Raw genomic sequence first — 17,472 nt, forward strand, 5'->3', positions numbered from 1 at the left:
GAAATGAGGAAGCAGGCTCCTTGCTGAGCAGAGAGTCCGATGTGGGGCTCGATCTCAGGACCCTGGGATCATGACCTGAGCCAAAGGCAGAGGCTCAAACCCACTGAGCCATCCAGGTGCCCCTTTATTGGTTTTTTGATGAAAATCTTTCCAATGTATTCTTTTCCCATAATGACTATGACCCTCTGTGGGTTTCTTTTCTTTTCTTTTTTTTTTTTTTTTTTGGTAGGCTCTTCATCATGAGATGTCTTTGTATATTCAACAACTGAAAATAGACATTGAAAAAGAAAAGCTCAGTGACAATATTTCAAGACTCGAAAAACAAATAAATAAAGAGAAGAAACTGATTCGCAGAGGGAGGACCAAGGGTCTCATCAAGGAACATGAGGTAAACCACCTGTTTCCATTTAAGTGCTGTCATTATTTTGGAGTTTATCCTACATGGTTGTGTGTGTCCTTACTTAGCCTGGGATTAAACCTGCTCTGAAAATTACTTCAGCGCTCTCGTCTGTCCCCTGGGGACTATCCCTTACGCAGTTCCTTCTCTAACTACAAAGCTGTTTGCTTTGTAGAATGAAAAAAATTCAGCATCGAGTTAATATTTCATGACTTTCCTTGCTATGTCTCCGTAGCCCCTGTCCTTCAGACTCTGGTTACAAATGTGTCACCTGTTGCTAATGTAGCCACAGTTGATTTTGAGGGATATGGTGTCCTTAGAACTGCTGCTTTGGGGAAAGATAGCAAATGGGAGGCATATCTCATGACCTCTCTCTGGCCCCCATCCTATATGACTGCGTCTGTTTGTTTGACAGTACTGACCCCTCTTCTTTCCTTTAAACTTTCTACTGCTGTAACTCTCCCAATATTAGTCTCTTTTGCTTTTCCTTATTTTATTATTTTTGGTGGGAAGTGGGGAGCTTCTTCCTAGTGTCCTTCACAGATTTCTCTCTCTTCAGGTAATCTCTACACCCAGTGAAAGGGCTCAAACTCACAACCCCAAGATATAGAGTCACATGCTCTACTAACTGAGCCAGCCAAGGGCCCTGTAAATTTCTCTGTTTTCATTTTGTTGTCTTAATGTTTTAGTTTTGAGAGTCTCTATTTTTTGGCTGGTTTCATGCCTACTCTCAGGGATTTTATGCCCTCTGCATTTTCTTTTCTTTTTTCTTTTTTTTTTTAAAGATGTTATTTATTTATCTGAGAGAGAGAGAGAGTATGTGCACACAAGTGATGGGGAGGGGCAGAGGGGGAGGAGGAAGCAGATTCCCTGCCAAGCAGGGAGCTCAATCAGGGGCTCCATCCCAGGACCCTGGGACCACAACCTGAACCTAAGGTAGACACGCTCAACCGACTGACCCACCCGGGTATTCCCCATCTTTGTGTTTTTTTTTTTTTTAAATATTTTATTTTTATTTATTTGACAGACAGAGATCACAAGTAGGCAGAGAGGCAGGCAGAAACAGACTTCCTGCAGAGCAGAGAGCCCAATGTGGGGCTTGATCTCAAGACTCTGAGATCATGACCTGAGCTGAAGGCAGCGACTTAACCCGCTGAGCCACCCAGGCACCCTCCCCATCTTTGGTTTTAATGATAAAGCCCTCTCTGTAATGTTAGTGCCTAAATTTCTGTCTGCAGCTGAGTCCTTTCCTCTGCACTCCAGGTTCTGAGTAGTAGCTGTCACCAGTGTTCTTCAGAGACCTGCCATTCGGCATGTCCAAAGCCTGTCAGTACCATCTCCTTTCAAACTCTTCTTCCTCTTGTGTCTGTTGGTCAGGAAGGACAGTGTCGCCTGCGAACTCCCCTTCTCCCCGTCCCCTTTCCTTCCCGCTCAGTCATGATGGAGTCTGGGGCCAGGCCCCCTCTGTTACTCATTAGAACAATTCTTCTTTTCCTTCCTTTCCACCAGTGTTGCTATTGCCGCCAACCTAGATTATTCTCCCCGTTTGATGATGGTCATGTCATCTTCCAGATCCATCCCCTGAGAGACCCCGCTGAACCACAGATCCTATGTCAGTGGCTCGCCCGTACTCTCAGAACATCTCTAAGCTCCTTAGAAGACCACGCAGGTCCTTGGCAGCCTGGCTGCAGGACACGCCTTCGGTATCCCTTTTCCTGTGCTGTGCCCTCCCTCCAGCTCACTCGACTGCTGTTGTTTTAGAACAGCTGGAGCCTTTTTCCTCTTGTCTGTTCCTTCTGGTAGGAAGGACCTCTCTCTGCTTTTACTTCGGGGACTTGTCCTTGTTCTTTCTGCATCTCCCTCCGATGGTTCCCACATGTGAGGTAGGTTTTCTCTGACTCCTTACAGTAGGCAGTGGCTCTATCGTAACACTTGTCACACTAGCTACCCATAGTGTGTGTGACTGCTGTAGGGGAGTATAAAAGGCTCCTTGAGGGTCCCTGAGAATGAAACTGACAAAGATGGACAGGAACAAAGCATACATATTTTATTGAATTATTATGTTCACACGGGATCCTTTGCAAGAGAATGAAGACCCAAAGAAGTAGCCAGAGAAGGAGTTTTTTATACCTTTTAGACAAAGAGACCGGAATTGACAAGACAAAGGTAAGGGTTAGTTTAACAAGGTTTGTTCGCAGATTCCTCTGGTACTATCTTTGGGCTGATGAGAGTCTGTCTCTAATAAAAAGAGACTTTATTTCTGGCCGTTAGGCAGGAAGCAAGGAGCTTTTTCTGTGTTTACTGCTTCTTAATTGCGTTTAGCTCAAAATAATTTTCACATCAAAAAGGTGTATTTTAGAGGCTATCTGGCTGGCTCAGTCTGTAGAGCATGTGATTCTTGATCTTGAGGTCATGAGTTTGAGCCTCATGTTGGGCAGAGAGATCACTTCAAAAAAAAGAGGCTTATTTTGGGGTGACGTATTCTGGTTTCATTCACTGCATTACTGGCCTGTGGTGAATCTCTTTCAGGCTGACTTCCTCATCTTTGTTTCTCCAGTGCCCATAACCACATCAGGCACACAGTCGATGGCCTATAAAAGAATGTGATATTGAAGTCACACGCATCTGTTACTTTCTAATCCTTATGGACTAATCATGGAAGCTCATCTGAAGCCCATTTTCTGCTTTATTTCCTCAATCAGGCCTGCTTTTCTGAGGAAGGCAGTCTGTACCAGCTAGATCACCACATGGATGTCTTGCGGGAGCTGTGTGAAGAGCTGACTTCTCAGAAGAGTCAACAAGAAATGAGGAGAGCACTCAAAGATTATGAACAAAAGATAGAACGACTGCGGAAATGTGCTTCCGAGATTCGTAGGACACTGCAGCCCACGACGGGAGGCACGTCGAAAACCAAGTTAGTGCTTCTGGAGAATAATTACACATCAGGGAAAAACGAGATGAAGCTCCTTGTGAAATCAAATGAGGAGGAATGTTCTTTATTCTCATTTAGGCGTGATTTTTCTTCCTTGATTTTAATATGCAATTTTGATTCCTCCCTAGGGAGACCATGAACACATCCGAGAATGGAGGAAGGGATGCCCACAGGGAGGGACCGTCTGCAAAATCACGTGATCAGCCATCAACCGAAAAGGTGTTAAATGTGGATAATGTATTTTAGGAGCAAACCTAGTAATGAAAAGGCCAAGTGTTATAGTAATCCACTTCTCGTTAATTGTTGGTTTTAATTATCTGATTTATTTTCATCAGCCAAGAATTCCCGTTTAAATAATGCAAGGAAGACTCCTTTTCCAAGAATTATAATACAACGAGCCACAGCTGTAGTGAGCCTCACTTTATCTTCCTCTGAGGTTACAAACAGGTCTTTCAGAAAGAGACCATTTGCTGCCATTATGAATACATGTGGTCTGTGGACATTCCTGTTGAGGATACCAGAGGTGGAATTTAATCTGTACAGATGCCTCAGCTTCACTGAGCTGAACTAGTTCATTTATCATTTGTCTTTTTCTCAGTAGGATGTCCTCTACTTTTCTCAGGAATTGAATTTTTCTGAATTCTTGAATTTTCGGTAAGTGGGCATGGACTATATGTCTCAGCCCAGACTGCCAGTCCGAAGTTGAGGGAAGGACGAGGTGTATTTGAATTCAGAGATCTGCTTTTGGCTGTGGCTATGAGGTCACAGGCGGATACAGTATTTTGTGGTTGGGAGAACACCTTTTCTGTGTTGACATAACCAATTAGAAGGTAAAACTCAGTGTCATAAATCTCTGTCCTAGAGGAAGACCTTTCTTGGAGCTGAGAAGCTTCAAATAAGTTGTATTATCTCCTGGTTTGGGGTATAAAGAATTAGTGACATACCTTTGTGTTATAAAGTGTTTATCTTTTCCAATTTAGTTAAGTATATCGAAATATCTTATGCGTGTGTATGTATATTCCAGTTGTATATTCCATTTGTCTATGTATATCCCAGTTAAGTATACTGAAGATATTATGTTTGCTATTTTGCATATTTACTTGGACAATGGGATCGATGAAGAATTTTAGCCTGAAATCCAAGTTAAAGCCTCAACAGGAGGAAAGCTCTATGGAGAAGTCTGAAAAGGATCACAATGCAGCCCTCAGTTGTTTACAAGAGAGGTAACCCCTTACATAACTGGAAAATCCACCAAAAATATTTCATAAATGCAAACATGTTATACTTTAATACATGCCTATAATCCATAAGTCATAATTTTTTTGCACATGGTCTGGTAACTTAAGCACAAATTCCCGGATATTTCTTCATATATAATTAAAAATTATAAATTAAGAAATTATAAGTTAAAAAATTATAAATAAAAAATGTTTTGTCTTATTAAAATTAAGTACTATTGCATTTAATTTTTTCCCAGGTATGATATCCACAGAGAAAATCTTGAGTTATACCTGGAAAATAACAAATTCAGAATTATTTCTGATTTCTCCAGTGACAAGGAAAGGAGTAGTGCTTGTCTGCAGGATAAACTGACAGATCTACGGGTAATTACCAAAAAGATCAGTAAGATAATAATACCACCATCTGTATAGAATTCACTGTTTTTGTTGAGGTTACATGTGCTAGATGTTTCCAAAGAATTCTCTCTGTTGGATTGCATTTCTAACATTATTCTATTTCAGAGAGTGATTTGCATTCAGCTACCAAGCCCAGGAAAGACTTGGTTTTGGGGTCCTAATTTATTGCTCATGCTCTAATTTGGTAGTCAAGATACTGTGGCTTGGAGAGTTTTGGATTATGTTTAGGATGGGAATGAGGGCTTCAGAAGAATTGCTCAAAACAATGTGTTTCGAGGCAGTTTCAACCAGTAGTCCAGCTGTGTTGCTCTCAAATTAACAATACATGAGAAACCAGTGGCTCCGAATATTTATTTCAGTCATCATCATTTTTACCAAATTGTCACTTATCTATCTGATGTTGGGGCAGTTAGGAAGGGGCAGGCAATGGAGGGATATTTTGCTCTGAGTGATGGATAATCTTCTGGAGAGCCATTTGGCTCTGGCACTTCAGAGAAAACTGTCTAGGGTTAAGCGAACCAATCGTAAGCCGTACAAATAAAGATCTCCCTTATTTTGAAAACAATCTGTGCAGTGCAGAACAATACCGTTGTATGCTTGGAAGTGCATTAGAACGATCCCTCACAGAAAACGCAGCAGGTGGAGGCAAGGGCCACAAGAGAGCCTATAGTGCCCTTTAGTGATCTTCCCTTTATGATGGCGGTTCCTGAGTCACACTCTACCATCTGGCTCCTCTCTATTTTCCATCTGAGGAAGCAGAATTAATATGTTACAATCTCTGTCGTTCAAGTGATGAATTTAGCACGTTTTCATCACAATTAAGAAACTGTCTTGAGACCTTACTCCAGTAACTGAATAAGGAGTTGGTTATAAAAGCTGCAATAATCCATGGGGAAGGTGAAGAACAAATTATAATGATCGGCACTCAGTAAATTCTGTAGCAGCACCTTTAAAAAAAACACACACACACACCAAATAACAAGATAAGGAGCTAGAATCGTATTGAATTTTTAGGTGTTTAATTATAAATCATAATTTAATTTCATTCACTTCTTATGTGATAGAAACAGTTTTGGTTCTCTCTAGTTTTGTTTTCAGTTTAGGGAGAAACAAAGATTTATTATCTAGAGGAAGTAGGATATCTGTTCTTACATTGCATGTATCTTTCTGAATTGTATTCTGTATTCTGTGCACCTGCTTATGGGAAGGGAGTTTTTTCCTTTGTTGTTGACTCCCTTGACTTCACTGAATGGGACTTCTAAGAAGACAGTTAAGATCATTGTTCCCTGAAGGATACTTCACTTGTAGATGGTCGGAAAATATTTTAAAATTTAATTAATTTTATTAATTAAATGAGATCTAAAAATACTTCTAATGTATTTTCATGTGAAACTCTGTGTTAATGGTTGGCAAATGTCCTCATTTTGTAAAAACAGAATAAGTGTGCCTATTAACCCACTAGTTGATAGCTTACTTCATGTGGTTCACCTAGGTCTTAAGAGATGAAACGGATTCTTGCTGGAAAGAGTTTGAATTCACCTCATTGAAGTTAGAAGAGCTTGACAGTGACATAAAGAAGCCTTTAATAAGGAACACGAGAGACAGATTAAAGGAAAAGGAAAGAGAGTTTCAGATGACTCTTAATACCAGGTATAATTCTGAGATCTGTTAACCATGAGTTTACTGAATTTACTGAATTTTTTTTTTTTTTGAATTTACTGAATTTTTAATGCTATTTTAAGCTAGGCTAATACTATACTAAGTATGCTATTATATTTAGTTCTTACTACCACAGTGAGAGAGGATACTATGATTGCCATTAGGGAATTTAAACAACATCACCGAGCCACCCCACCAGCCAGAGACTTAGGTGGAACTTAAACTCTGTTGAGTTCCAAAGGCCATGCCCTACCTGGCGCCACCCCTTACTCCACTACTTCATCCCCCCCATCTGCCCTTGGGCATGAATTTGGCCATGTCACTTCTCTGGGCCTTGGTTTTCCCATTTCTAAAGTGAGAGTGCTGTTACTATCCCCTATACATAGGATGCGCTTCCCCAGGACACATCCCCATTTTACATAGGAGGAAACAGGGGCTCAGAGGCTGTATGTTATTTGTCCAAGGTCACACATTTCGATTTATTATTAATAGAGCCTATTTCTTTGAATTCTATTGTACTTTCACTAATAAAATGATTTATAATGACATTTCTTTGTCATCAAAGGCAAACTTAAATTGCATTCAATATTTTGTGTTTCAAAAGATACAGAGGGGTGTCTGGTGGCTCGGTTGGTTGAGTGCCTGACTCTTGGTTTTGGCTCAGGTCATGATCTCATGGGTCGTGGGATCAAGCCCCCTGTTGAGCTCCACACTCAGTGGGGAGTCTGCTTGAAGGATTCTCTCCCTCTGTCCCTCCCCCTACTTGCTTTCTCTTTCTTTCTAAAATAAATAAATAAATCTTAAAAAAAAAAAAATTCAAAAAAAGGTAGGGGTAAAGCTTAGAATATTTTACAATAAATTTCCACTTAGTATGTATTATATATTATGCTATTAAGAATATTGGATATAACAAACCACTTAGTCTTTGGGATTTGGGATTGCTGGGTTTAGTTTTTGAAAGGTTTTTTGTTTTTAATTTTGCTGGTTTTGGGTTTTAATGTGATGATCTGTACATATCATTGTATGTCTTAGTTAAATCATGGCATTAATATATTTTATAGAATATCTTTATATTGTCTTTTTCCGTTATGTCTGGTTTATTTTTCACCCAGAATGGAATCTTTGGAGACCGCACTGAAGATTGTGTTACCTGTGGAGAAGGAATCACTTCTGCTCTGTGGCTCCGACCTGCTCCTCCGTGAAATAGTCATTCAAGAATTTCATCTCATTGATGCTGATGGCATTTATCAAAACCTGAGGGTAATTAGAAGTTCTCCCAGTGTACTCATAGAATAATTCAGTTCTTCAGAGATTTTTAATTATACATCAATGGTATACAGTTAGACTATAAGCAATGGCAGAAGAGCCTTCAATAATTTAGACTTATTTGTTTCTCAACTCGCAGTTCCTTGCAAATTTGAAAGTAGGTACGGTGGAGTAAATAATTAGATATTTTCTTTGAATTCAAAATGAAGGTTTGCTTGTGAATGTCTTTTCCAATGGCTGAAATCCTAAATATTGTCCTAGACTCACATGCATATTCTAAGGCTTACTTATTCCAAGTCTCATTTAAAAAAATTTTTTTAATTTAAAAAATTTTTAATTTAAATTCACTGTAGTTAACATACACTATATTATTGGTTTCAAGGGTAGAATTTAGTAATTCATCAGTTGCATACAACACCCAGTGCTGATTACATCAAGCTCCCTCCTTAATGCCCATCACCCTGTTACCCTACTCTCCAAACCCCAAGTCTCATTTCAAATGAAAAAAATTAAAGTTTTATTTTTCAGATTATAAACAGATGTCTCAACAGCTTAATCTCTATTTTCACTGAAGCAGTAGAGTTATATACTTGTTTTCTTTGGGGGGATTGAGACATCAGGAAGGTTATCAGATAATGGAACAGCTGGACCATCTGATCCTTTGTAATTAAAATATTTCCTTCTGTTGAAACTGTCAGCCTTAGAAAAACCCAGAAGCCATTTTCTAGATGCCACCTAGACATTGTAAGTTTAGGTTCATTTCTGGTATGCAGTCTGCCTTTTCTTCTGCCTCAGCCTTTTCAGCATTCCTTCCTTTATTTTAGAATATCCAAGATTCCATAGCTGGACAGATTGAAATATATAACAACCTGGAACAGTCGGGCGACTTTGCATTAAAGGAATTACACCCGCTTGATCTCCGTGCGACTCGGGAGATTCTGCAGAAACACAGAACACAACTCGAAGAAGTGAACCACCAGGTCCAGAGGAGTAAAGACGCACTCACAGCTCTGGAGGAGTTTCTGGCTTCTCTGAGAACAGCTGAGCTCTCTTTCGAGCCTGTTACAGATACACAGGTAGTGCGAGAAAACATGGTGAGGGCAGAAAATAAAGAAAAAGAAATCAGCCTGATGAAGGACCAGGCCAGACACTTGGATAAACGTTTGAAAACGCTCGGCATAAGCTTTAAAGACGCCGAACGGGGGGACGACACCTGTGACAAACTTCTCGTCGCTCTGTCCCGAAAGTTATCTGAGACCTGTGACGATGGCGTGCACGGAGAGCTCACTGAAGAAAACAAATTACTAGAGACTTGTATTTTCAAAAATAATGAACTCCTGAAAAACATTCAAGATGTGTATAATCAGATCGGTAAAATCAGTCTCAAGGATCCCAGTGTTCCTGCTGTGAAGCAACGGTGAGTCTCGTTTTCATTCATGTCCAGACGCAGGACAGTACTTTTCTGTGTTTTCAGTATCTGTTAGGTGAGAGAACTACTTCCCGTGCCTTTCTACTTCTGTTCCATCCTGCTCTACTCCCTGTTCAGCGTTCTTTTCTGTAGACTTTTCTAGCAAGCTTGATTTTTGTTGATAGTGTGTCTTTACAAGATATTCTGTAATTTTTTTTTCCCATTAAAGTGTGCATTTCATGGACAAAGGGAGAGTGAAATAAGATGTGTGTAAAGTACTTGAGCGCTTCGCTAAAAGTCCCTTTTAGTGCTCTGTGGTTACGGGGTTCTCGTGATGGGGGAAGATCCACGCGGTGGGTAATAAAGATGTGGTGGGAGATAGGCATGCCACGCCCTGTCCCTGCTTCTTCCTGAATTTTTTGGTTTTCCCCTCTCCTGCCAGCAGGATTGGGAAGGGCACTGAGTGGGAAGTCATAGGATTGACTTTGAGAGGTCAGTGAAGGTTAGTGCTAGTTCTGGAGAATGAGCAGAGTTTCAGTAAACTGAGGTGGGCAGTCTTCCGGACGAGTGCTGTTATTTTAATGCAGATGTTCAGAGCCAGCCTCCAGGTCCTGCAAGTGACAATGTTAGCAGGTTACTTTTGGGAACTCCCCTTCCCTGTCTAAATCATTTCCACATTCTGTCTCCTCTGCCCACTGAATCCCTCAGGCTCCATGCTGTCTTGAGGCTCCGTAGCTGACCAAGCTCTTCCCTCTGAAACTGCCCTGTGCTCCCAGTCACAGAGAGACTTTCGTTCCTACAGTGCCCAGTTCTTAGTAAGGTGTTGAACTAACTACTCATTTAGTCACTCATCGTTAATACATTTTTATTATATATTTGTAAACACTAAGTAATGAATAAATCCATGTTAATTTGCACATGAAAAATTATACATTGATAAACCATAAGTTGTTGTAATTTTTAGTTTAGTTATTAATAAAACAAGTATGTGTTGTGTGTCCGGTACTACTTTAGGTCTTGGGGATATAGCAGTTAACAAAATGGACAAAAACTCTTGTCCCCGATAGAGCTTCTTACCTAGTGAGAGGAGTAAGATACTCAGTGTTTGATGTTGATAAAAGCTATGAAGAAAAATTAAGCAAGGAAGGAGGAGGGGGTTGGAATTCCAAAAGGGTCATCAAGGAGAGTTTTACTGAGAAAGTAAATCTTTGTGAGTCAGATGGATGAGAGAGCTAGCCAGGTGACTACCAGGAGGAAGAACCTTCCAGGCTGAGGGAGTGGAAGGTACAAAGGTCGGCTGTGGGGATGTGCCGCGTGTCTGAGGAGAAGTAAGGAGGTGAGGTTTGGGGAAGAGGTATGAAAGGGGATCAGAAAGGGAGTGGTGGATGGGGCTTAGCTCAGGTAGGGACCTCTGGGCCATGTGATAACTCTGGCTTTATCTTTGAGTAACATGGGATGTCACTGGAGGGTTCTGAGCAGATGGAAGCTATGTAGTTTTTAATGTTAACAGACGTTCTCTGGCTGACGTGTTGAGAACAGAGTGTAGGAGTCAGGGGAAGATACAGGAAGTCTAGGTCCATCTGTGGTAGTAAGCCAGGTAAGGGATGATGGTGGCGTGGACCAGAGGTGTGGTGGCAGAAAGTGCTAAGATTCCGAGTATATTTTGAAGATAGAGTCCATGTGATTTGTTGACACGCTGTACCTAGGTTATAAAAGAAAGACTGGAGTCAAGAATGATTCTAGGCTTTGGGCGCCTGGGTGGCTCAGTTGGTTGAGCGACTGCCTTCAGCTCAGGTCATGATCCTGGAGTCCTGGGATCGATTCCCGCATTGGGCTCCCAGCCCCACGGGGAGTGTGCTTCTCCCTCTGACCTTCTCCCTTCTCATGCTCTCTCTCACTCTCTTTCCTCTCTCTCAAATAAATAAATAAAAGCTTAAAAAAAAAATGATTCTAGGCTTTGACCTGAGCAACTTGAAGAACAGAGTTACCACCAACTGAAATGAGAAAGAGTGAATTTTGTCAGATATTGAATGAAAGATCAACTGTGGTCAGTTTTAGGATAGGTTCGAAATACTTGACATTCAAGTCGGGTACCAATAAGACTCATAACAGTAGATGGAGTCAGGAGAGAGGGGTGAGTAGAGGTATGCATTGGAGAGTCCTCAGCATCTAGATTGCTATATAAAGTCCTGAGATGCATGACCTTGCCAGTAGAGTGAGTTCAGACAGGCCGGAGAAGAGGGCCGAGCTGCATGCTCCAAGTACTCCATGTTAGGAGATTCGGGAGATGAAGAGGAACCAGGCACAGGTACTAAGAAGGGGTGGCGGGTATGGGAGGAGGAAAATCAAGAGTCCTGGGGTCAAGTGAGGAGGCCTTTCAACAAGGAGAAGTGGTCAGCTGTGTCAATGCCATTGACCAGTGAAGGGGACAAAGACTGAGAATGGACCATGGGTTTAGCATCAAGGAAGCTACTGGAGATCTTGACGAGCCATCTTGGTGGGGCGGTGGGGAGTGAGAGTCTTGGGAGTAGATTCCAGAAAGAACTGGAAAAGAGGAGGTAGAAACAGTGAGTATCTGGTAAGAGCAATTCAGACCTGGGTGAATGGAGTTAATCCCTCCAGGATCAGTTTGCAGGTTAAAGCTCTTAGGTCAAATGACTTTTTTTCATGGGGAAGAAGTTTTGGTATAGAAGGTAGATATGCGAGGTTTCCTTGCTTGTTCCTTTCTCCTTGGCCTCCTCCACTCTTCCTTAGAAGCTTGCAGGGCTTCTCTCCATGCCATGCTCTTTCCCATTCACACACATACTCTTTCTCTCTTCTCTCACATACTTACACGTCCTTTTCAAGCACGTTCACCACAGAAAAATGTTACTGCTTGAGGTTCTGTATATTTATTATGTCTTAAATACCAAATTAGTATTCTGGAGATGCATAGAACCTCGTGAACTCTATAATAGGACTGTGTAATTTTGATATAATAAATTGAGGGCAAATTAAAGTTAGCGCGCTCCCCCAAATTACCCATACTTGTGTTGAATCAGATTGGCTAATAACTGGCTATCAAACTTTTCTCTTTCGTAATCAAGGAAAAAATCACTAACGAGACTGGATAAGGATCTAGATGACTATGAAGAAGAGAAGAAATGGTTGCAAGAGATGGTTAATTCTCTCCCACAATTCAAAGATGGTAGAGAAAAATCACTGAATGAACAGTTCCAAAATACAGCACTTTTGTGGGAGAGTACAAAAGCTTCGGTCACTGAATGGTAAGGGGGAAAGTCCCTCCCAAATCTGAGAAGTTGTGTGTAGCACAGTTAACTTTTTGAAATACATTGAAAGCACATTTGCATGGATGTAAAGGAGGAGCAAACGTGAGAGTTTCATACTGGAAGCTGATGGGGTCAATGTCTGGGTAAGATCTGGCATCCTAGATTATAGCCCAGTGAATTTAAGAGGTTATCTAAGAGGGACAGCAACTACACAGTGTGTTTATTGTTACCCCACCCATGTTAGTTTTCTGTTGCTGTTCTGTTTAATGGAAGTTTAGTGGCTAAAAAAAAAAAATTAAAAAAAAATTAAAAAAAAATTTTGATTTTTTATTAACGTATAATGTATTATTCGCCCCAGGGGTACAGGTGTGTGAATCGCCAGGTTTCCACACTGCACAGCCTCACCAAACAATACAAATTTATCTTCTGGTCTGGAGGTTGGAAATTCTGACATCAAGCTGCCTTCCTTTCTCCGAGGCTCTAGGACAGAATCCTTTTCCTTTCCGAGGCCTCCTACCACTTTCTTTGATGTGTGTCCCCTTCCTCCATCTTTAAAGCTGGCTGTGTGGCATCTTCAAGCCTGGGCAGGCTCAAAAGTGTTCTTAACTCTGTGATAGCCATTACCTACCAGTCCTAGTTGGCACTTCTGCTCAGTATTCTCCAGCCATGCCTTCTTTCCCTTACTCTCTGCCTGGACGGGGAAGTAGTCAGGACGGCTGATCCCTAACAGCCTGGACCAGCCAGGCCAAGGGGGCCCAGTTGGGATAGGAAATGGGACGCACAAGTAGGAGATTTGAGGACTAACAGAGATGGTCTTAACCGCCTCCCTTTCTAGCAGGGGGTTCTGGCATCTCCTACTGGCACCCTCCTCTCTGTCTCAGGGTACTTCCCCCCTTATGCTGAGGCTGAGTGGTCTATCTGTTTTTGCTCTGGTTGGTACCTCAGTTCCTTGGAAGTTTCCTGTAACTCTGCTCACCTCTGTCTGTGGTCCTTTTACCCAGAACTCTGTCTGGGTGCCCCTCCTGTGTTCTCCTGGAAGCTGAGTGTACAGTAATCAAGATAAAACTTGCCTGTGGTATTTGATCTAGTCTGCCCTTAGATTTTATAGAGGAAAGAAATGGAGGTCCAGAGAGGTTAAAGTAACTTATTTAAGTTCACATGACTGAGTAGTGCCCAGATATAAGGAAATCAAGTATTCAAGTTATCTGTACTACTTTAATTTTTTAAAAGGGCTAAATCTAGGGGCACCTGGGTGGCTCAGGGGGTTAAGCCTCTGCCTTCAGCTCAGGTCATGATCTCAGGGTCCTGGAATTGAGCCCAGCATGGGGCTCTCTGTTCAGCAGGGAGCCTGCTTCCCTCTCTCTCTGCCTGCCTCTCTGCCTACTTGTGATTTCTCTCTGTCAAATAAATAAATAAATATTTAAAAAATTCTTCTATTAAAAAAATAATAAAAAGGGCTAAATCTAGAATAAGTTAAATTGACCTAAACTGTGACTTGCTGAATTAGTATCAAAACAATCTCCAGGAATAGTGCTAGGGAGGCACTGTTTTCCAAGATGTTTTTTTGGTTCATGATGAAATTGAGATGCTGATTTCTTAAGATTATGAATCTTGTGTTTCCTTCTAGAGCTTACACCTGGTAATTTTTTTTTTTAAAGATTTATTTATTTATTTGACAGAGAGAGAGATCACAAGTAGGCAGAGAGGCAGGCAGAGAGAGAGGAAGGGAAGCAGGCTCCCTGCTGAGCAGAGAGCCCGATGTGGGACTCGATCCCAGGACCCTGAGATCATGACCTGAGCCGAAGGCAGCGGCTTAACCCACTGAGCCACCCAGGCGCCCCTGGTAATTTTTTTTTAACTTTTGATCTGGTGACAATTATAATCCTGTGATTTTTTTATACCACCCATTTGCCAGATAACTATATGAGCCATTGTCTTAGGTTATGTTGGTAAAGCAATATGCTAGACCATGTCAAGAGGAAAAATCTTCCATCATGTATTAGTCATTATCATAGGGTACTTACAAAGAGAGAGAATGGTTTTCTTATTTTTCGAGATTTACCCATTTTACTTTTTTTTTTTTTTTTCCTTTATAGCCTTGATCAATGTGAAAGAGTTTTGGAGCTCTTAAAACAATATCAGAATTTTAAAAGTGTCTTGACTGCTTTGATTCAAAAAGAAGAGAATGTCATCTCCCTTCAGGCTTCCTACATGGGAAAAGAGAACCTAAAGAAAAGGATAGCCGAGGTGAGTCCAGATTCCAAAGGAAACTCCGCACAGTGGCCTTGACCATTACGAGGATATTATAAATAGTCATTTTTGAAACTTGGCTTAAAAGAACAGTGACCCTGTCTTATCAGATATCTAAGACTTTATTGAATTTATTACTAGGGCTTGAAATATTTCAGTCCCCAGGTTGATGCTGGGTTACTTGTGTTTGGTTTTTGATCCTGGTGATGTGGTTCTGTTGACATCTGGGGTCACTCCTGCTACTACCTCTGTATGGTTTTGACAGTCTTTGCACTGACCTTCTACCAAAAAGGAACGTGAGACTTCATTTTAGCCTCCAGGGAATGAAGGTAGCAGACAAAGGAATAATTACATTTTTATTTATTCACTTTCTGTAAAAATGTATTTATATCCATGATGCTTCATCTATATTCACAGCCTCACCAATCACAACATACTCTAAGAAGAGTAACACTTTTGGACACTAGGTGTCATTATTTTCTACGCATTTAGGTGGTTATCCACCAAAGTGGCCAAGGAATGGAATAGTTGAAGAATACTACTACTACACTATATTACTGTATTCTAGAAAGTTGCTTTTCCTACTGGTTTTATGAGTCCTGTGCTAAAGTGCTGTTAAAGGGTCAAAAGCATGTGGGAAATACAATCTACCTGATACAGCTGATTGTTAGGAAGCTATTTCATTTAACTTCTTATTGCTGAGAAAGAATCAACCAGACTGAAAAATTGAGTCTTTATCTAGAACTCTTATCCCTGAAGCTGAAGTAATATTCAGGGTACCAGTACATGGTCAGAGCTATCTAGAGTAGGAGCGAGACCTACTTCTCAGACTCAGTCTCAGTTGTACAACTGGTGTCCAAACAGGGTTCTTTATGACCAATCATAAAGAACCCTGTTTGGACACCAGTTGTACGATATGTGACTGTCTAACTAATTTCCTATGAGATTTTTTTTTTTCGTAAGATTTTATTTATTTGAGAGAGAGAGGGATGGAGAGCGAGCACAAGCGGGTAAGAGGAGCAGAGGGAGAGGGAGAAGCACATTCCTGGCTGAGCAGGGAGCCTGATGCTGGGCTCAGTCCCACGACCCATGACCTGAGCTGAAGGCAGGTGCTCAACCGACTGAGCCACCCAGGGGCCCCTCCTATGAAGATTTAAATGAAGAAGGCCACCAAGACCAGGAGCAGACAGTGAGGTAGAGTTGCTCAGGAGCAGCCTGTCTCCTTCCATCTAGCAGTGGTAGCTTCTGGGTTTGGTGGTCTCCGGATCTAGGAGGATCCTGTCCGTATCCGAGTGGATATAAGGGGCTGAGTGTTCTTTTGGTTCTCAGAAAATTCAACATGATCAGCCTTACAAGAATGAGAACTTTTAATAAATTATTCCTGTGTATAATATAATTTCATGTATGTACAATATGTAGTAACAATATAGTTCACTTGAACATGCCCTCATAAATAGAAGTTAATATGATAAAATTTAATTTTATATTATTTTAAATAATACTGTAGGGGCGCCTAGGTGGTTTAGTTGGTTAAGCATCTGCCTTCTGCTTGAGTCATGATCCTGGAGTCTTGGGATTGAGCCCTGCATTGGGCTCCCTGCTCCACAGGAAGCCTGCTTCTCTTTTTCCCTCTGCCCTGACTTGCCTCCCTCTCCTCCCCCTCCCTCTCTCTATCTCAAATAAATTCAGTCTTTAAGAAAAGGCTGTTGAGGGCGCCTGGGTGGCTCAGTGGGTTAAGCCGCTGCCTTTGGCTCGGGTCATGATCTCAGGGTCCTGGGATCGAGTCCCGCATCGGGCTCTCTGCTCGGCAGGGAGCCTGCTTCCTCCTCTTTCTCTCTGCCTGCCTCTCTGCCTGCTTGTGATCTCTCTCTGTCAAATAAATAAATAAAATATTTAAAAAAAAAAAAAGAAAAGGCTGTTGAGTAAAAATATTTTCATAAGTGAATTTGCAATAATATACAGATAACTCATAGAAATTAGCGAGTAAACCACAGAGATCCAAACAGATTATTTGTACATAGGGAATAAATTGACAGTTGTTTAAAAAAAAAAAAAAAAGAGCGAGAGAGAGACATACATAGTTTCTAGTACACCCTTGTGAATAACCAAAGGAAACCAGAACTCTCAAAAATACCTTTGTTTGCCTTTTGATAGTCAGCGAGATATATACTCTTTATGTTGCTGGTTTAAGAGTAGATTGATACTACCCTTTTGGAAAACACTTTGACAATATTATTCAAGATCCTTGAAAAGCTTTCTACTGTTTGATCAAATATTTTATTTCTAGGAATCTAGCCTAAGGACATAATATTAAATATGGAAAATTCTTAATACCAAAGACATTATATGGCAGCACTTTAAAAATTTACTAATTTCTGTCATGGGCCAAACCGTACCCCCTCCACTCCAATACATGATTTATCCCAGAAGCTGGAAAATCCTGAAGCCAGAAAAATTGGTTTTATTTGTAAATAAGACAATCATGTGGTCTTGAGGTTTTAAGTAACACTACTAGGACTACTGCTACTAAAAATGGTAATGGTGATAATGATAGTTTCTGCCATGGATGGTTTGGTCATTATTGTATCATTTCATTCCCACATAACCCTATAACCTTGCAAGGTAACTAGTATTGACCCTGTTATACTGGTGGG

The 17,472-nt window shown here is 41.0% G+C and overlaps 1 protein-coding gene across 11 annotated transcripts in view; it reads left to right on the top strand.

Annotated features, from left to right (window-relative positions):
* The window catches only part of SYNE2 (spectrin repeat containing nuclear envelope protein 2), a 330,781-nt gene that overhangs the window by 127,469 nt on the left and 185,840 nt on the right, over nt 1–17,472 (top strand). For all 11 annotated transcript variants that reach the window (XM_004738910.3, XM_004738907.3, XM_045070315.1 and 8 more), the window contains exons 23-32: nt 230–388; nt 3,100–3,311; nt 3,458–3,548; nt 4,452–4,552; nt 4,807–4,933; nt 6,459–6,616; nt 7,738–7,885; nt 8,716–9,308; nt 12,386–12,565; nt 14,665–14,815. In XM_004738910.3, the coding sequence (XP_004738967.1) occupies nt 230–388; nt 3,100–3,311; nt 3,458–3,548; nt 4,452–4,552; nt 4,807–4,933; nt 6,459–6,616; nt 7,738–7,885; nt 8,716–9,308; nt 12,386–12,565; nt 14,665–14,815 (1,920 nt within the window). The remainder of the gene's footprint in view (nt 1–229; nt 389–3,099; nt 3,312–3,457; nt 3,549–4,451; nt 4,553–4,806; nt 4,934–6,458; nt 6,617–7,737; nt 7,886–8,715; nt 9,309–12,385; nt 12,566–14,664; nt 14,816–17,472) is intronic.

Source organism: Mustela putorius, unplaced genomic scaffold (genome assembly GCF_011764305.1).
Source record: "Mustela putorius furo isolate JIRA1106 unplaced genomic scaffold, ASM1176430v1.1 tig00000129_pilon_pilon_pilon, whole genome shotgun sequence".
Lineage (NCBI taxonomy): Eukaryota > Metazoa > Chordata > Mammalia > Carnivora > Mustelidae > Mustela > Mustela putorius.